This window comes from Pezoporus occidentalis, unplaced genomic scaffold, assembly GCF_034315485.1.
Source record: "Pezoporus occidentalis ecotype Australia unplaced genomic scaffold, CSIRO_AGI_Poc_V1 ctg23, whole genome shotgun sequence".
Taxonomy (NCBI): domain Eukaryota; kingdom Metazoa; phylum Chordata; class Aves; order Psittaciformes; family Psittacidae; genus Pezoporus; species Pezoporus occidentalis.
This window is the reverse complement of record NW_026914180.1, coordinates 2,181,500-2,203,082: the sequence shown is the minus strand read 5'-3', so window position 1 is coordinate 2,203,082 and position 21,583 is coordinate 2,181,500. Positions and strand designations below refer to the sequence as shown.

General features: G+C 39.2%; 1 protein-coding gene across 4 annotated transcripts in view; it reads right to left on the bottom strand.

Annotated features, from left to right (window-relative positions):
• Positions 1-21,583, bottom strand: part of LOC134165051 (sodium channel protein type 5 subunit alpha-like) — a 213,711-nt gene that overhangs the window by 159,525 nt on the left and 32,603 nt on the right. For all 4 annotated transcript variants that reach the window (XM_062621392.1, XM_062621393.1, XM_062621394.1 and 1 more), the window contains exons 2-5: positions 13,685-14,003; positions 11,862-11,979; positions 6,372-6,462; positions 2,784-2,912 (exon numbers count right to left, since the gene is read on the bottom strand). In XM_062621392.1, coding sequence (XP_062477376.1) covers positions 2,784-2,912; positions 6,372-6,462; positions 11,862-11,979; positions 13,685-13,951 — 605 coding nt within the window. In that variant the 5' untranslated portion in view covers positions 13,952-14,003. The remainder of the gene's footprint in view (positions 1-2,783; positions 2,913-6,371; positions 6,463-11,861; positions 11,980-13,684; positions 14,004-21,583) is intronic.

The window sequence follows — 21,583 nt, the reverse complement described above, 5'->3', positions numbered from 1 at the left end:
TATGGGAACAAGCATACGAAGCAAATATTACCGCTGCTTGCTCACAATAGTTAGCTCTAAGATTTATTTTGGCCATTTCTTGGATGAAATTTCAGCAGACCAGTTCCTCCAAATTGGGAAGTGAGAAGCAACTGAAATTCCCATCCTGGATTTTCCTGTTAGCCAGGGAATTGCTTATTGTCATTAAGCTGTTGGCAGGGTACTTCCCAATCCAGAGTTACAGCTGCCTGAAATGGAAAGTACTCACTTGACTGGCAAAGAGTGATCTAAACAGGGGCAGTTTTACAATTTCCTACTTTCCCTTGAACCCTTCCATGGCCCTCAGAGGGCCATGGCTGTGTCTGCTAGCACAGGGTGGAAGAAACGCCCTAAAGACCTGTGGCACCTCTTACTATCTAGTGTGCTATTTAAAACTACTGTCTGTACCCCAATCTGTGCCATTTCTGCCCCAAAGAGGAGCCAAGAAGTTATTTGGCAGCAACTCTAAAGCAAGTGGCGGTCTTTCCACTGGAACACACATCAGTGAAAGAATCAGATTTTCTATTAGCTCAAAACCCTCAGTCCATCTAAACCTCATGGCCCCTCTAACAGGCTCTCCCATTTTGAACCCTCATGCCATCTATTTTTCCAGACACAGAAATACTAGTTACAAGCAAAAACAATACCAGAGTTACCTGTGTGGTCAATATTACTTTAAATTACTTGCAAATTTGATTTATATGAAGGATAAATCATATCAGAATAGTCCACTGTCCAATGCTCTGTCCTATCTGCTGCTTGCATACTTGGAAAGAGGATTCATTTTACACGTGAAGATCACACTGACTGTTCAGACTCAAATTTCAGTGACAGTAAAAGAGATGCTCCCAGAGGAGTTCTGCAGAGCTGGGGGTGATGCCCCAGTCTCCGCCCCAACTGAGAAGACGAGATGGAGCAGAAGCATTGCAAAGGTTGCAGACTGTGGCTCCCTTGTCCTTTTCCCTCCTGCTTTCTGCCTCAACTGCTAAAACATTCTTCCTTGTAGGATAGAGGAACCCACGCATGGAAACTCTCCATGTTGTGCTGCATTCAGAGAACTGCAAAAAAACTCACGTCCTAACTCACAAACAGATGAACTATCACACCCTGCTTTTACCACCTGTCTGATGTACAGCAGAGCAGGCTGGTGATGCTTTGCGTTGTTCTGTCCTGCCTCTCAATGCTGCAGGAGAATTGCTCTTAGCGCTACTTTAGGCAAATTTCAGCTGAGAAAAATACCAAATGTGTGCTGACCTCCAAAAACTCCTCCCCATCTGCGCTGCATTTTTTGAAAGCTTATCACAACGACCAGATGCCAGTTCAGCCAAATCCATAGGAATGCAGTAACAGATACCAGGATCAGGCCCAGAGCTGGCTATGATCCAAAGCCTACTGAAATAAATGGGAGTCTTCCCAACAAAGTCCACATACATTTCACATATCTTCATGCTGTTGTGCTAAATGCTGCTAATGTTCATAGAGTCATAGACTATTTCAAGTTGGAAGGGACCCATAAGGATCACCAAGTCCAACTCCTGGCTTCTCACAGGACTACCTAAAGCTAAACCATTTAGCTAAGAGCATCATCGAGGCACTCCTTGAATATTGGTCTGGATCCCTGCACCCTACCTGAGTTGCGCTATCAACTTCAGTAGCAGTCACTGGTGTTTGAACTAAGCTGGGTTGAATATTTTTTCCCTATTTTGGTTCCATTCAAATATAACTGGCCCACGAGTTCAGCTCAAATGGAAGTGCTAACAGGCTTGCACCTCACTTAACACTGTGGATTACGAGGTTTAGAGATGGCAGCAAGAGCTCAACTAAAACCAAAATAGAATGTAAGTATCATTAAGCAGAAAATACAGGGAGACTAAATGAAGTCCTTCTATGATTAGGAAATGGAGCTTTCAGGGCATATCTAACTTGATTCTACTTCAAGATGACACATGCTTTTCATATGCTTTTTTCTCTTAGCTATAGAGAAAATCTGCATTTATAGCTCAGCTTTCTGGTTTTCAGCTGGAGATACCAACAGCATCAGACATCTGCCTTTGGCCAGAGCTTGGGCTGACCTTGGGTCTGCTGCTACCTTTGGCTGACTGCTTCCCTACCCCCATGTATTTTCAGCTGTCTAGATGCCACAAATCCAACAGCTCTTTCAAAGCACCGGAACCTCACATGTTTTCAGTGAACTCTAATAATCTAGGTAGAAGTACATATCTGAAGGGGAATATCATGTTTGGGGGGCAAATTTCTATTCCCAAGATATATACAAGTTTCACAGGCTTTTAAATCAATTCTCTATTGCAGTAAAATAGTAATTACTTTCAGGGTGAGGAGGGTTTGTGAAGGAAGCAAAAGCAGTTTTGGTTGTGTTCTGGATAGATAGAGTATAAATGGGGATTTAAATACATGGGTATTCAGTCACACTTATAATACTCTCTATTCAGGGGTCTAAAGCTTCCCAAAATTGCATTAGATAGGCAAGTATTATTACAGATATACAAACAGCTCTCCGTGGAGCACAGAGAGAGTATATAACCTCTCCAAAGCATTTCAGTGAATTGAGAGAACAGAATTGAGAATTCTTCTGACTTCTTCCTCTGAAACCACTCAGGAAAAAAACTCTCCATCCTAATACACTTCAGCATTTTCTCATTGTCAGTACAATTTGAGAGAAAGATAAAAAAGAGGACCAATAGACAATTCTTTAAAAGTCCTACTGCATATCACTGTCTTGAAAAATACAAAGGAATGCTACTTACGCCATAACAATAACACTGAAATCCAGCCAGTTCCACGGATCTCGAAGGAAGGTGAATTCTGTCATGCAAAATCCTCTCGCCAATATTTTTATCAGTGACTCAAAAGTATAAATACCAGTGAAAGTGTACCTGGGAAATAAAGTGGCCAAGATAAGCAAGAGCATTAGCAAGCAGTAGATGGCAGGAAAAGCAGAGGCACACTCAGCTCGATCCTGCTCACACGAGACATTCCCCTCTTGGTGTTGCTCATGCAAATCATGGCTGCAGTACCAGGCTGTACACAAGCAGCTTCATGTGTGGCCCAAGGGACATGTAAGAAAAGGGAAACCACTCCTGACAACTATAGAATGAAGACAGTTTTCACCAAATGGTGTACCTTGATGAATCCTCTCTCATTAAGTCAAGCATGAATACTAACTACTCTGTTAAGCTGTGCTACAGGACTTTTGAAACTCTGCAATCACCAGCGAAAGAGGAATGGATTATGCCTCATTGCTTGTTGCTTCTCTAATTTGAAGGAGCCTGGTTGTTCCATTCATACCTCCCATCTCTTCCTGCACAGGACACTTTGAAGGACAGCAGGTTAAAAAAATGTCCCCACTTAGTTTTATTAGCTAAAAAAGGGTATTCTTCTTGCAACTTCCCTGTTCGCTATGTATGGTAAATCACACCATCCCTCAGAATTAAACAACAGAATTCCCTCACTGAGAAAGAGTAAAATAACTCCCACCTGAATACTATATATAATAATTTTGACCTGCTTGACAGTAAAAGAGACACAGGGGTGTTTTTTTCCCATAGTAAGACAAGCTGTTTATTAACAACAGCCGCCTGTGATGATCTTGGATAGAACATACATCTTACCTTTTGTAATAAAGATGATACTTGTAATGAAATTTAGCAAATTCTCTGTGGAGGACAATAATATATCTGGCTTACAACATTCAGATCTCTATTCACCCGGGGATCTACCTACCATCAGAGGTGTACTTCAGGGCATAAAACATCTCTCTTTTTTTAATGTTTCTACTTGAGACATGTAGCCCAATGAGACTAAGTATTCAAGGACGTACCTCAATAAAAATAATAAATGTTTAGGATCCACCATTGGCATTCCCTACACCTTTTCTACAAATGAAGATGTAGATGATACCAAAGCCTATTAAAAACACCACAAAGACACACCTAAAATCACATAAACCACAAAGGCAGTCATGATGTTAGGGGCTTTCACTGGAAATGCTATCTTGAGCTTTCTGTTCAGTCCCTAAACATAGCAGATATAATGGTGCCACCACACACAAAAAAATATGGCAGCTGGGATTCCTGTTTGGTAAAAAAAAAAAAAAAAAAAGGTGTAAGCAATTAAAGGTGGTATTCTAAGGAAGAACTTCATTATGCATAAAATGCAAATATTTTCTCTCAGCTGTATTCTGCTGATCTGCAACAGGGCACACATACAAGATAGTGGCAAATCCCTTGCTCTCCAGACACCATGTCACACAGCAGAGTTAGTTACACGTTATAAAACCTCAGTATGCTTCATGTTAAAATGGAGATTCATAGGACAGTTTTTGTGCAACAGTGGACATTGAATGTTTATCACATCTCACATCTCCTTTTTGACTATACACCTAAGAATTATCTTGTATCTGATTTTTCATGATGCCTATTTAGTTTTGCTCTGGTATTTCAAATATAGGTCACCCATGTGACCGCCTCTTTAAGCATGTGTATTCAGTAATACATGCAGAAAACACATGCAAAGAACTAAAAAAAATACTTAACGGTACATAAGCTCATTAAAATGATAAAGCACTTGTATTTATTCAGCATGTCAGATGGTTTAATTGATTGTATAATCATCATCTAATTCTAAATGGATCGGGCAAAGTCCTCCAGCAACTGAGCAGCTTCTTTAACAACAGAAAAATTTTTAGTGGAGGGAAGTTGAATTGATTTCTTTTTTCAAAATGGTCAGGAAAATGTTTTAAAGGAAGATCTAGGCCAAATATTTGCACAAGGTTACTCTTCCATCCCCTGGTAAGTCTCTGGAACAGCAGAACAAAATGGATTAAATGTATTGCTTCCAAAACCGATATTAATCAATTTGAATTACAGTTCATTGGGTTATTTTGCTCCTCAGAAGTCAAAAGCCTTTGATTTAATTCTATTCATTTGAGGAGGAAAAACTATGAGGTATGAGGAGACAGAAGAGGAAATATGGAAGCACGTACTCCATGCTGCACAAGCCCATTTGCATTTCTGTTCTATGTTTCTTCCATGCCTTATTTGACACACTGATAAAATCATCCCCATTTTCCTGCTTACAGAACACACTTTGATATTTTTTGTTTTGTTGATATTTGCTATTTAATGTTTGATGTCCCAGCTGTAAACTCACTGACCGAATATTGACTCACATTGATGAGATGTCCATGCTTCAGCTGAATACATATGACTATGGTACTGTATGACGGTTTGAAATAGGAAAAAGGACAACATTGGGGGAAAAGTCACAGGCATACTTGAGGGTACCATACTATACAGAAATACATGAAACATCCTGGGATTAGGATGTTATTGTGATCAGATGAAATATTTGGTTCAGCACTGTCTATAATTAGCAATTTATGGCCTAGAAGATGTGCCCTGCATGATTCTGAGAAACCAAAAATAAGGGCATTTTACTGTCTTTCCTTACAGCCCTGAGTAGACCAACCACCAGGCTATGGAGCAGCAGATGGCTGTGTTTATCATATGTCAGTCAAAAATAAAAAGTGTGTTCTGATTGGTTCAATGAGCCAAAATAATTGTTTAATGCACTGTAGGTTGATTAGCTTGTGCATCTGGTATCTGTTTCTAAGAGGAATATTTTAAAGCAACTTAAAGAAATTAAATGGGCTTTCTGAAGCTAGTTGGCCTTTTCTAAAATTAGTTTAAAAAAAAGAAACAAACAAACAAACAAACAAAACAAAAAAGCCCTTCAAGTGATCCTTTGGTGGTTGTTGTTTTTTTTCCTGAAGGTTTGACAAACTAAAAAGATTGGAAGATAAAAGCATTCCCAGACAACTTTATTCTTCCTCCTAAGGTATGCTTATCAATGATTACAGGGGAACACTACTCATGGTGAACTCAGTCCAAAAGAAACTTCTGCTTCCGATAAGTTTCAGATTAAGGACAGAACTAAGTATATCCAGGAAGTATTTTCTGAAATAATTCAACTTAAACTCCACCTGCCTATTCTAGTGCGTCCAACCATTGAATCTCTTACATGGGAACTGTGAAAGGCTGGAGAGTTTCAAATGGAGGTCTCATCATATGTGTTTTCATTCAGATGTAGCATAGCAGGAGCATTTAGCAGTAAGTGTGAGCTTGGTAGACTAAAAAAGTTGTTAGTTTACTTACTAAGGGAGTTTTCACAGGCAATAAACCCCTGGAAAAACATTTTGTCATGACAGATATTATCATCAGTATTACTAGAAAGAAATTACGCCACAGCAAACAAGAGGAAAAAAAGAATATAACAAATGGAAGAGGAAGGATGGGATAAGGATAGGGCAGCTGTAAACCAGCAAGGATACTTACTCAACATATTTATTCCAGGACGGAGTCTCTGACTGTGCCATGAACACACAATTAGTTAAAATAGTGCACATAATAAACATACTGAACAATGTAAATAAGCAAATTAAGGAAAGCAACACATATGTTGTTAAGACTTTATAAATTATTTCACACAGGATGTGACAGCTCACTCATAATTTGCAAGTTGCTTAAAAAGGACTATAGACATTTGTTTATAAGTACATAAGGAAACAAATTATTATATACACATAAAAATTATAAGGAAACTTTTCCTCCTTTTTTTCCTTTGCCTACATTTTTATACATTATACAGTAAACAAATTACTGACTCTGCAGTCTTCTGAAAATACAATACCCAAATTTTACAGCTGTGTTGGTCAGATGACAATGTGCATAGGTGTACAACTTTGTATGAAAAGAGGGATTAGTCTCATTTAAGTATCTACAGAAAACCTGTGTCTGCAAATTCCCATTATATTTTGCATCCTGAAACATTTCTCAGGCTGTAGGGCAAGTTATAAACCTGGTCTTTCTAATATCTCTAATGGGCTTGAGTTCTCACTTTCAGTATAAAATTTCACCAAAAGCTAATATAAGTTTCACAGCACTAATTTTAAAGCTTGGTCTGCAAACTGGCCTGTCTTGGTCTGCAAAGCTGACTGCCTCAGCTGAGGCATCAGTTTCCCTAATTAGAGGCTAAAACAAACCTCCCAAGTGTAGAGTCCATGCTCGTAGCTCCTAAGCTGTGGCCACAGATACAAATGGAGCACCCTCAATTGAATTCTTCAAACTGAAAACACAGTTCACTGAACTGCTCTCCTAAAAGCACGTCACTATCTGTAAAAACATTACAAAATATGATGGGATTCTCCTGTATAGATAATAGGTCCCATGCTACTGCAGAAAGTTAAACTAATGAGTTTAAGTGGACAGAAAATAAGGCAAACAGCCTAAAACTCAGTCAATAGGCTGGGACGCTTCTGCAGAGATCGGTAGACTCCAAATATTAATTTGTTTTGCCTTCATTATGAAAAAAAGATAAAATAAAATAAGGTGTTTGTTTGTTTGGAGTTTTTCCCCTTTTTACTGATTCCATAGGTGTCATATTTTGTTTGAGAATAGTGATGCAAGAATATAATTTCAAACGTACATCCTGAATCATTTGTGTGAAAATTGTCCTTTCACAGAGTCAAAATCTATGCTGGAAAGAGTGGAATGTTTTTCTATGGGCCACATAAGCAACTACAAGGTTAAATTTGTAGTAACCAACCTGCATATTCCCCAGTGCTGTTGCAGAAAGCAGTAATTGAACTCAAAGGGACTCCTCCTCTCACAAACATTTTCCAGTTCTCAGCTAACACTTACTGAAGGACTGGGATGGATATTTGATAGCCAGTCACGTTTTTCTCATGTCAGCTTGAGATACGTTTTGGTAATTTGTGTCCATCTGGTTAACACAATTAGTCTTTAAGCTGCAGCTAGCCTAGAAAACTCGGGATTACTTTTTCATCGACAGTGAAATGCTATGAAAAGAACAATAGCAAGACAGAGTAGTGTCTTCAGGTCATGCCAAAAAACTACTGTGCTTCAATTTAGTTCCAAGCAAAGCAATTCCTCTACAACCACCTATTTTAAGATCACTGGTGTGATTTATACATCCCTGTTTCCTTGTGGTGTAAGATGAGTCTAACAGATGCTAACTTACAGGCAGGTGTCATCACCTTATTCAAACACCAAAGAGAATACGCCACAGAAAATAGGTTGAAAATGTAAGAGGTCAGCTTTGGGACATCAAATACACTATGAATTCAAACAGTTTCATGACCAAGCTGGAAACTACAAAGAACATAAAAGAATGAAACATTTCAAATGGTCATGCACCAAAGTCAGAGATCGGTATTAAAAGAAAGAGGTAAAAAAAAAATATCCTACAGAATGAAAATTAGCATTCCTACCTGAAATCTAATGCAATTGGTTGCATTAGAAAAAGTCATTGTTGATTATCTACTCAGAAAGGACAAAGTAAAAAGATGAAATTGAGATATGCTATTCTTATCTCAAGGTAAGAGATATATTAGCAGCATTGACTGTTACCTCTCTTAGGACTGCTACTAATTCCAATTTTTGACATGGCTAACACATTCAGAAGTATGGGTTGGACTCCGTTATGGACCATAACCCAAATATAGTAAGCTACTCATCAGGATTCTTTCTGCAATAAATTAACCTTATTCTTTCCAATTCAAAGTTATAGAGTAAGCTTTGCATAAACTGGTTCTAAAACTTATAAATTTCATCTCCTAGCACAAAGTTATTGAGTCAAACACAGCATACTTCTATTCTAGACTTCATTATGATGGATAATTGTTAATTAGCAGACTGAATATTAGAGGTTTCTAAGTGATCATTGCCAAATTACATATAATATGTGCAAGCAAAGGTTAGTCCCAATCAATAGTACATATAATTGGTGCTTGACAAGGTCTCATTTTCCCTTATGGAGGAAAGTGTGTAAAATCAGATGGGAGAAATGCTGCAAGCAGAAAATATGAAGAAAGACTGAAAATTCTTTAAGAAGAGTTTTGGGGTTTCTTTTTTGTTCTTTTTTTTCAATGGGCCAGAATCCATAATTCTTGCTTCAAGGAAGGTAATTTTGGTCAAAATCCCATTCTGGATCTGTGGCAAACAGCAGCTATCTATACTACCTAGAAAAACAAGGAATAGCAATTGCTATGACTTTATATAGGATTGCAAACTGCTTGGAGAAACTAAAGACATCACAGAATGGTGCTCGGTTTGCAGGCTAGAAGAACTAAGAGAAGTCTTTTAAGCATAAGACATCAATGAAATGTTAGGCGGTGAAGATTGTAAAGGAAGATGCTAATAATAGCTAGTAATGATGCAGAAGGCAAAAAGCGTTCATCCATTGGGATGCAGACCTACACTCCCTATGTTCTCTGTGACAGAAATGGACCGGGGTCTTGCTCTGGCCCATGGTCCTTTCATGGGGCCTCCTAGATTCCAAAGAAGAGGAGAAATACCTAGAAAAGGTTTAGGGATACATTGTTAATTGAAGTAATCCACCTTACTAGAAGGTTCTGGATGTTTTTTCCTTGGAAGAGTGCATTTTTGAATGACTAGACTAATTAGTCTGTCTGGATGAGCAGTTGAATATACAGGATCTATCCTGCCTGAAGTCTCAGAGGAAGAACTCCACATACAGATACTTAACCAAGAAATGTGACACCCACAGCTTCTATATAGGACAGTTTTACTCTATCCTCTCTATTTTGTTCTACTGTTAGCCCTCATGGTACACTTAATGACTGGAAATGGAAATATTGCATCTACTAGAGAAGATGATTCAGACACTTCCGTGACAGGGCACCATTTGTTAGTGCTCTTTTTTGGCTTTTGCCCTGAAGAAAATAAAGACTGCTTGATTACACTCACACAAGACAATAGATCTGGTTCCCAGATTCATGTCTGTGATATTATCTGCTTGAGTACTTGCCGATCCAGGTTTCTTTCTGCCTGGGATATTGACTGCCTGCTCAGCCAATTGGCCTTTGTTTTTCAGGTTGATGTGAAAGGTTTTTATCGACAGAAAACAAATCAGTGCCTAATGCAGGAACTTCACCACTGTTTCACTGGGACTACAGCTGTTGCCTCCTGCCTGTGCTTGCCAAAGATTGAGCTGTTGGATTTCCTGACGTTATCAACACGAAGTGATAACTTGAATCTTTCTGTATCTAAAATGCTATTTACATTGTGACCTTCCACTCCCACAATTTACAATATTTCTGTTCCTGACATATCTTTCAAATTCACTCCTCTGTGGTCTTTATCACTGGAAGCAATGTGAAAAGGATTTATTGCACATTTTTCTTTGGGTTGACTGTTACGAAGGGCATGCAGTTCCTGTGTATTACACATACTTGTGACCTCTGGGCTACACCAGGCAGCATAGAAGGAAGTAAGCAGAAGACAGAAAAGGTCTCCAAAGCTGGAGACAATGTTCAAATATACATGCTGTTTTTCTCAGTTAAATTTTCAGATTCTTCTCTTAGCCATACCTGTGCCAATCCATTGACTTCAATTAACTTCAGCAAGGCTGTGCTGATGTAACTGTACCTAATAAACACTGTTGGGTATGCAGCAGCAAGTGCTGCACTGCTTGCATACATAATCTGATCCATAAGCAAATCTCTCTGTAAAATTGTATGGTGTATTCGTAGTAATCATAATAATAACCTGGCTGATATCACACACTCATTTTTGCATAGACTTATTGTAACTAGAAGCTTTGCCTATTTTTCCTCTTGCTAGATTATCTATATTTGCACTTTTTTTTTTTTCCTCACTATATGGAAAACTACTGGGAATCTGGTTTCTTTCTGGATTTTTTTTTTTTTTCGGGGGGGGTGGGGTGTGTTTGTTTGGTTTATTCCCCCCCCCCCCCCCCTAAATTTGATAACAAACCAATGATTCTAAGACACTACCTGCTTTGTATTTATTAGTTCTCTGCGGCAGACATAAGCATTACAGATGAGGGATTTTTGTCACTAAAACATCACATGATCATCACAGCTGCATGTAAAGTCTGAATTATCACTGCCAGGTCTCCCATGTGCACCATAGAGAAAAAAGGCAACTCATGAAAAAATGTGCAGTTTTAGTAATGCTCACACAAAGCTGAACATTTGGGTCCATTTGGTCTTCCAGAGAGATGTGACTATGTTCAGAATATAATGTTTCTGTGTCAGTGGTTAAAACCCAAGTGAAAACCAACCACTGCAACATATCTTGCATGACTTCAGAAGTAGAGCTAAGGGAAATCAGGCATCAACCTTCCACTGAAAGGTCCATCAGGCAAGCCTGTCCTTTCATTCCTAGCTGTATAACACGTTTCAACAAGAAAAAAAAAAACAAAAAAAAAACAAAACAAACAAAAAAACCCACAGAAAACCCCAACAAAACACTATTTAAAAAATGTTTTGTTTCAGGAGATCAAAATAATTAATTTCTGAGGCAGTTCAAAATTAAACTGTATCTGCATATGGTGTCACAAAGTCTCATGGGAGAGGCTGCTCAAATGCTGAGAAGCAAAGCACTCCATCAGTGTAGATTTCTCAAGGTATGCTCCAACTTCCTGGTTCCCTTCCTAAAGTGCTTCACCCAGTTTCTTCCACTGGCTCTTTAAAACATGTTCAGGCCCTTCACACCTTTTAATCCTGAGTAAAGGCAGCAGACTCTCCACTGCAGTTCACATTATCTGATGCCAGCAGTATAATACAGCCATTTTCACAGTTCACATAACAATATAAAATGAACCAAACCAAAAATCCAAGTGCATTTCTGCTTCTGCAAGCAAATTCAGCAGAAAGATTTAAAACAGCTTAATGAAATAAAATGGTTTCTGACTTCCATCCATCTGTGTTTAAAAACTCTATAAAATACATGAGGAGGGAAATCAACAGAAAGGATATGAATGTACCAAAATTTTAATTGCTGCTCTTCTGATTGGATGGAAAGGACTAAGTATATACAAGGCAGGAGTGGCACTAAATCGAAAGATTGTCTTCCCTTTGTTCAGTACTATAAATGTCTGGAAAACAAAATAGAAAATGAGAACGTTTAGTATTTTCATTCATGCCCAGCTTTTCCCAGCCCACGTCCCGTTGTGAAGCTCCTGACAGGATCCCACACTTCTTCCCCACTCCCCTCAAAACCCCCAAATTCCTTTTCACTTAGTGAAGAGTTTTGTTCAAGACCCTCCCAGCAGACCTATTGCCTGTCCTATTGCAATATCCCAACTACTTTTCATTCCTTCAGTCCTTACAGGGTCCTGTGCCATCACCTCCATCACAAGGCTGGCAGGAGAGTGGAATCCCCTTTAAAAATAAAAAATTGCACAGTGACTAGAATGTGGTTGAGGGACTTTTATGATGTGCTCTTCCCAAATGCCAGAGACCTTAATACGTTGTTACTCCATTTTCTCTACCTCGATTCCTTTATTGCTCTCAGTCGATGTTTTTGTCTCACCAAGTAAGCAGCTTCATGAGGCACAGCTCCACAGCAGGATCTGACCCTGGCACTGAGGAACTGTCATTGTACTCAAGTTAATATGGGCAGAGGAAACCAATACTGTGAGTTACCTTAAATCCAAAGTAATGCTGAATGGATGCTTGTCCAACTTACAGAGCTTTGCAAATGCCCCAGCATTCACTGAGTAACTCCTATGCACTCAGAGACAGGATCAAGACACCCAATAGACAAACTCTAACCAATTCACCCACCTGGAGTCTAAGACCTTCATGACACTAAAATTGCAAATCTGTATCCTGCTGCTTGTGCCTGGGGATAGCAGGCAAATTAAAGGTAAATTAATTCTGGACCTTCCAGGTAAGTAATCTATTTGTCTTTATCAATTTAACTTTTATTCTGTAGTTCTTGTACCTTTTTCTACACTGTTTTAATAGACAAAGCATTGTGGTCATACTAATTCACTGATTACGGGAAATAGCCTAGCCCAAAATCAGGAACATCAGTACCCGAAAGAACTAGAAGCTACCTAAAAATACACTGTACTTCCAAGCCTTATTTTGTCCCCAGTTTTTTGAAATGTTTAGAAAGGGGAATGACCTGTAGTAAGCAACCAGCTCAGCTTTGCTGTCAACAGCCTTTTGACAGAAGCTGCGTGTGCTGTTGTGGCTTTGTTCCAGCCTACACGTGATTCCTCATCAGGTGATGCTTGCTTTGGGACGAAGCTTACGCTTCTGCAGAGAGCCAGCACACTGCACATGCTACTCGCATCTCCCTTCAGCTCTGTTTTGGTCATCTTAAACAGTGCTGAACTATCCTTTGGAAGGAACAAAACGGGTGCTCTCCAGGAATGGTTGTGGAGGTGCCTCCTGCTCTTGTGCAGAGTGCTAGCACAAGACTGAAGTCACCCAGAAGCCCTTAACATTAAGGGGCTTAAGTGATAAACAACATGACCTGTGAAGAGTCAAGAGTCATGCAGAAAACAAGATAGGGTAGATAAAAACCTCTGGCTTAATTTAACTCGGCTACTGCTCTGCTCTTTTCAGACACTGTATGTTCATACTCACAGTTATCTGAAAACACCAAAGTTTTAATTATGCTTTTTATCCCTCTTTGCCCTCACACTTGGATGTTTTGTGGGATTCCTGCTCATGCTGAAACTGATCCTTAGTCTGGAAGAAAACGTTTTTACTGGCTGTAGAAAGATAAAAAACGGAGAGCTCAAAACAGAGCAAAGCAAAGCAGCATGATGGCTGGCTGGTGCTCACCTTACGATCACTGTAGAAAGGGTCAAGGTCCTCCAAAGGCTCTGCAATGAGCTCTGGAGGAACAGTCCCATAGATATCAGGCAGCTTCTTGCAAGCTTGCAAATCAAATTGAGGCTGAGGTTTCTCGTCTTCACCCAGCTGCTCTCTGTATTCCTGCTTTGCATTCCTTGCGAGCTTCTCCGCAATTCGTTTCTCAATAGCAGCCAAGGATTCAGGCGTGAACCGGTGGAAGCTGTTAGTACCCGGTGGTAACAAGAAGTCAGCCATCTTTTCATCCTGCTTTGTCTTTTCTGGTCTTTACTCCTAGTAGTGGAAACAGCTGAAACGAAAAGTACCACAGGTTAGTGACAAGAGCAAAGCAAGAAGAACAAAGCCATCAAAATGACACAAAATAACCCAAACAACTTGCAGACTCTGTATTATCAGGAAAACATCTATTTTGGTGTGGTTAGTAGAACATCAAGGAAGATAGAAATGATCGAAACTGTAATTTCAATTAGGAATCACTCACAATCAGAGCTAAAAAGACTTTGTAGATAGGCTGTGGAGTATTACGGTTTTCAGGCACTTGGGATCCTAAATCCAAACTAAGGAGTAACTTAGATTCATACAAGATTAAGTTTCATAGAAAGCCACACAGATTTGGATTCCTAACTCATTTTTGAAAATGCAGCTCTGGGAGTGGATGAACAATGTGCCTAAGATGACTGCAGGGCAGATTTAAATCAGCCGATCTCTGGCCACATGATGCAAACTCTAAAAATGCCCCAGCTGTTGTATTCCAAATTTAAAGAGTGAAGGTCAAATACACATTCTTAAATCACACAGAAATTCTCCATAATCTCTGTTTTAGGGTTTTATAACATTATTTTTATTTTCCTTTGGGTTAGCAAATCCCATTTTCAAAACATCCAACAAGACTTTTGAGCATTTTCTTCTCCTCACACCCTACAATCCGAAGGATGCTAGAATGTGCTTGCCAAACCCTAGGACTGTCATTAGTGCTCTCCAAGCTGAATATCCACTGCTACCAGTTCATGATATCTGAAAACCAGGCTCCATCCATCCAATACCCAATAACCCAAACTTGAGAGGCCTGATCATCTTGGGTTGATGGTGTTTCACTGTTAACACTTCCAATTCCCATATGAATTAAAATGACCGAGAATTGCTACATCCCTTCAATTTACATGAATAAAGCAAAGTGTGAAATACACAGCAGAGTAAAAAGCAGTCTTGTATCTTCACTAAACATGGATAGTTGTGAAAATTAATGAAAAATTCTGTTTGAAAAGGTATGAAGCTTATCCCTGTTCTAGTAGCCTTTACAAACCCATCCAAGTTCACTGACGCAGTCTTTTGCAATTTAATACTGAATTTCATGGCATGTTTTTTTTCCAGCAAGAGAAACCCTCACTACACAACAATTAAAATTCACTTCATAGAAGAAACACATCCCTTGTTTTTCTACCACCAGCAGACCATTCATACTGAATCAGTATATAAGCTGGAGACAAACAAAATAGTAGGTTTTGAGGTGGCCCACCCTATTGAATTTGTCAATGTGTGCAGTATACAATTCTTTGTTAAGCCACAATTGTTGTTTTCTGTTTTCAGATGGTATTTGTCTATTTACAGCGTATAGTTCCAGATAGTTTGCTTCTATTAGGCTCTGTGATGACAGCATTGTTGTTAGCAAACAAGACTTTAACTGGACTCTGCATGACAAATGGCATATTTATTGACTCAATTTATTTTAGTAAAGTACTCTTTCAAATAACTAGTTTTTCCCATTCTGACTTAGTTTTAAAATGAATTCATTAAATTGTCATTGATCACAGCCTATTGTACAGGAATGATTTAGTGGAGCTTGTATATTATACTCTGCATTACTGCTTGTTTGAAGCAGCAGGGCTAAAATGAATTAGCCTTCCTGGAGTTTGGATACTCGGACATTATTCTTTATTTAGATTTTTTTTCTCTTTATTCCTTTACCCTCTCCCCCCACCATCATTTGTTTTATCCCCTTCCTCCTGAAAAACAGGAAATTAGAAGCTTTTCCAAAAATTGAGTTTTCTTGTGCTCAATGCTTGGTGACTCAGCACCAGTGCAAGCAAATACAATTTTACTTTCTATAAATGACATCAGTACAGGTGGCCAGAGAATTCTCAGAGTTTGTTGTCATTTCAATTTTTGTTTCTTCACAGTGAAACCTGTCTCAGACCCAAAGGGAATAACAAAAATCAGTGGCTGATCTGTACTTCTGGAAGGACATAGTCTAGGCCTCTAAACAGGAGACGAGGTCACTGTGTGCTGCTAGTTGAAGTCTAGATAATCACGAGCACTGTGAAGACAGTGAATGAGGAATGATTGTTCACTTTTCCTCATAATATAAAAATGGAGAAATTTTGTATCAAATCACAGATTAATGGTTTTAAACACAAAGATGCTGTCTCTGACCGAGAAAATCCCCTAGCTGCAAAACCCAGGTGCCTTCAAGAAAGACTACTTATGGTTGCCCTATTTTTACAGTCTTCCTAGGCTACTAGTCTGGAGAAACCTGTCATCTCATTTTATATACTTTTGTCCTTACATAGTGCTAATGCCAACATAAGACAGCCTACGAAGCCTTGGGCAAGGGCTCAGTCTGCCTTCTGACTGCGGCTGGCCTGAGCTTCTGCAGTTGCAGAAGCACACAGAAACCCAAAGCTAATACCCCCAAACATCTCTTGAGATTCACATCGCACCAACTGCCTGCCACCAACCTACACAGACATTCCCTTTGCTGGAATACTGATGGTAGCCATCCCTGCATCACCTTCTCCACATAGCTGAACTGGAGGCTTGGCCATGTAGCACAGGGCACACCAAGTACTTCACTGAGATGACAAGAGAATGTGTGGAATGTCACTACTAAGGGCCACAGAGAAAACATCCTTCATTGCAAAAGCTGAATCTTGACACGAAACTTCAGCATCCTTCTCAGACTTCCTTAAAGAAGCTATTCTGGCAACAGAACTGGTCGAATTTTTATTTTTTTTTTTAATATAGGGGAGGGTGAGGGAGATAAAATTGCCAGAAAAACCTAACTAAAATTGGAAGTTTTAATTATTTTTAAAGGAATTGTTTAAAGCTCTCTTTTATTAGAAAATTGAATCAACTTCAAACTGGTCAAAACTAAGTCTTTTCAATTTCATCTGCAAGTTCCTGAAAGATAGCTAACTGCCTAGGAACAAGTAGAAAATCCTCCACAAACTTTGTAAGAGCTTTTGTTACCCTTCTATTTACTGTTCCTTTAAAAAAATACATTTTCCATCATTCTTACAATTGAAAAATCTTGACATATTTTGTCTTCATATTGCATACAAGTTCCAAATTTTAATATATATACTTAGCCTAATTCTTCTTCAATTTCATATGTTTTCAGGAAATGGGCAAGATGATTTCATGGGTCCTTTCTATGTCTAGTTTCTTTTAATCTATGAATTGCAAACATTTCTACAAATAGCCAGGGTTAGCCCAGATGTTTCTTAAGAGGGTAAGAAAGAACCACAGCCTGAAAAGGGAAATCATCAATGACTGAACCAAAGAGCTGGAATGCCATTTCTTAAGAGATAATAGCTGTTGTGATTCATGTTTTTACAATATAAGCCTGACTTTTTTCCATTCCTCTCAGGCATATTTTTGAAGTACAAGGCTTCAAACACATTGTTTCTGTGATATCACCATGCACAGAATGAACATTTCCCTCTTGCTTTGTCAGTTAACATCGGTTCCTGCCGATAAAACTGTACTGGTTATGTAAACAAAATGTGCATGCAAAAATAAAGCCCCAGTATGCATATTTTCTAAGGCATGGCAAGAAGTAAGAACAGTACAAACAAGATATTGCTATCTCCTGTATTTATTCAGAAAAATAAATGCCATCTTCCACTACAGTCTCAGCCCTGCTATCATAGGCTTAAACCACCCCAGCTCAAAAGACCTCCTCAGTGCCCTGCAAGCCTTTCCTTGACTCCACATAGGTGGGTGACCAACATCAACACAAAAGACCACTTTGGACTGTAAATTGCCTGCAAGTGTGCAAATACAGGGAAAGTGGGTCCTGCTCACCTCCACCTAGCTGCCCGCCTGCTCTTGCATGGGCTTTGTGGACTCGAGACTAGCACCTACCAACCCCATACCATGGTTCAAGATGCTGACATGAGACATCAGGAAGGTCCTATCCCTCAGAAGCCACAGGAGAAGCAGAGGCTGAGGTCCTTGCTGTGCACTACGCCTGGTTGCACTCTGACTCCAGAGAAGTCACAGCTTCTTGCACCTTCATCTCCTGCTTGCATGATGACATAGGATTTCTTGCCTGATGTGGTATTGTGGACATGCATGTGTATATTTCAGACACTTGGCAATGATAATAAATGAGCCAAACATGGAGATCAAAAATGTGAAAGTGGCACTCACAGGCTAAAGGTTAGAAACCATCACACATGCTCGTCTCTATCAGGATTGTATTCATTAAACCCTACTGATTTCTGCAATGCCACTCAAGAAGCTACTATTGACCATGGGCTGGGAAGATGGATGATAGCCCGTGGCAGCAAGTATGTTTACACTGTAGTTCTGGTAGACCTAAATGTCACAAAATAACAATCAGGAGTCCTAAATTCTCCTTTTGTTTAAGAAATGCTTGTGACTAAATAGCGACTTTGCATTTCTAACTGTTGTGGTAACAAAAACAGTCATGAGGATGAGTTTCGTTTAAATGTTTGAGACTACATGGAGCACAGCTGCCTTTTATTCCCCCACTCTTTTCCATATAATCTCATTTTTCTTTGACCTGCAAGGCACTGTAAAACATGAGAATAATAGGCTAGGGAAATAAAGAACAATACAATGACAAATCTAATTTAACGTTACTGACCTAGATTCACAAATTCTTATGCAAAAACTTATACACACATACACACAAACATTTGATCATATTAAAACAGATTACAAGGTGATATGGGATCACATGCAAGTATTATTCCAACCATGAAGTAATGACTTCATGGAGAACTGGTTTTAATTAAGATCAAATAAAGACCTTCTACATAAAGATACATAAAGATCAAGAGGCTAAAGGAGTCTAGGTGACTTAGATGTTTTTCATAATTTTACTGACAATCAACAGGCAATCTCTTGAGACTTAATTCACTTATATTTATGCCTCATTTTGTATTCCACAGCTAGGAGGTGTCATGGGAAATTCTCTTTTAGCTGAAAAATTTCAGTTGCTGTTACTACACACTTTGAGGGTCTGTGTGTTCACATCAAAACAAGGGGGAACTGAGTAATACAGTCCTTGAAATTTTACACAGCACACTCATTACTTCTGCTTAAACCAATAGCTGCTTTGTTTCTTTTTTTCAACAGGCACAATTTCATCAAGACCATAAACAATGATTTTTTTGCAGTATGTGTTCCTAATGCATATAATCAGCCTCATCCCCATCTGGCATAAATCACCACAGATCTGCCCATCCCAGGGAAGTTACAGCAGCTGGAAAGTGATGTATTAGGACCATGAATATTCAGATAGAGATGTTTTCTTTGAAGAGAATATCTTCACACTAGAGTGTGCGCAACTGAGATTTTAAAGTAATGGTCTAAAAGGTAACCAAGCTTGCAGGGAGCTAGAAAACCATGGGGGGATTTTTGCAGCTGTGAGGGCAATCCGTAAGTGCTGCTTCATACAGAGACTTGCTGGGTGAGCTCAGAGCCAAGGGTGTAAAAAGCGATGCTAGAGACACCAATGCTTGCCAGAGGCTGGGCAGGCTCCCATGGCTGCCCTGCAAGGGAAAGGGGGTTTCTTTCACAAAAATCTGATGGAAATGTCTGCAATGTTTAACTCCAGAAAGAGATTTATGAAAAAAAAAAGCACTGAAATCAGCCTTGGACTGACGCAGGAGGAGCTGTGAGACAGAATTCCTCCTGCTGCCCGCGTCACAAGGCAAACCTGCAGGTTGATATGGCATTGCATAATGCAGATTTCCTAAAACAAGCCCTGTTTGTTTCACCATGCATGCTGACCAGGGGCAGAAATAAGTAATCATTCATTGCATTCACATCACTGGGGAAAAAAACAATCTAAAATGGCCAGCCCGAAATCTCAGAGTCACTGACCCACAAGCCTTTCATCACAACCAGTTCTGCCTACACTCTGTCTTCTTTTAAATCCAGTTTAATGAGTTTTGCTGGCATCTCACTCATCAGAATTGCAGCACTCTGACATTACCAATGACTTATTGATAAGATAAAGTCTTCTGAAAGCTAACATGTGCTAAAAGGAAATGAATTCAGAAGATTTCATCCTGATATTGAAACAGTATTTGGGGATGACAAATGTTATGCCAAGAATTAAATGCTGGCACTAAGTCTTCTCTTATGATAAAATATGTATTTTTAGTGAGCTAAAAATATTCTGCTTTTTTTTGCAGGTGTTTTTATTTCAAATTATGCTGCAACCAAATGACATAAATAAGCAAGAGGGAAGCAGTACATTACAGTTACCAATGCTCATCTACGTTTTGCTGAAAATTATACTTCTCTGCACTCAACAGGTTTTTATGTCTATTTTAATTAACTAGAGATTGGACTCAGAGTTATTATACTATAAACTACTTAGTCTTCCGATCTAGGAAAAGATTTCTTCTTGGATACTCAGAACCAACAGAGCTTGCAAAGAGCTACCAAGAAAGAGAAATGTTTTCAGCTCAGGATGCAGTCACTAGCTTTTGAAGGAGAAATAAGAAAGAACTCCATGTTGTGCCAAATATAATATACACTGCTCACACCATTAGGTGCTTTGAATGCTCACATGAATAAAATATATCAAATCTAGTCCATTTTATTCACAGAGTGTTTTGTAAAGACATTCTAACAGATATAGGAAGTTGCAAAATGGCTATTAAAATATATTCTGAAGCCATTATGGGAAAGATACACTGCTGAAAGAAAACAGGTTTTATTCTAGACACCAAAAGCTTGGCTGCATGCTTCTAGAGGAGAGTAAGTGAGCCACAGCTAGAAAGCTGCCTGATATATTACCACAAAGTTATAGGGAAGGCATCACTGATCCTCCCCATCTAAGTTGTGGAGACACATTTCATCAGCAGGGAAAACCAATAGACTCATAAAAGCTATCACCAGAAGTGGCATGTTTACATTGATAAAGATGGATGAAACTCTATAAGCAAAGCTCGGGCCTCTTTCACATTTTTAGTGTTGAACTAAGGGCAAACATGACATAACAACTGAACTTTGGTTTTAATAATGAATGGAGCAATAGAGGTTTTCCTTCTTTCAGGTGACAGAAAAAAGAAGAGGCTGAGGTGAAGGGTCAAGAAAATACTGGAAGTTGAAGGGCTGGGAGAGAAGGACCCAAATCATACAGAGTTAAGCTGTGGGAGATGGCAGGTCCATCTCCCACGTCCCACAGATATGATGTGAGACAAAAAGTCCTGCCAACTCTGCAGCACCTAGAGCAATTTGCTCCATGGCCACCATCTGCCATCGAACTCCACCGCATCCATACAACTACAGTACACCCAGCTTCCCATCCTTCTCCACCTCTACCCTTTTTCTATTCTTTAGCTAAGAAAATAATCTCATCCTCCCCCTACTTTATTCCAACTCAACCTTTCCACAAACTTTTCCCTGCCCACACAGATAATCCCCAAGTGACATTCACACAATCCTATGTGATTTTGATTTTGGGACAGCTACTTTATTCTTCTCTTTATCCCCTGAAATGCATCTCTGTCTATTGTGATAGATTCCCCAGGACAAGGATGCATGGCCCACTTTTGTCTATGGTCTTGGATGGTGTTCGGTGCTAATGAAGCCCCAGCTACTGGC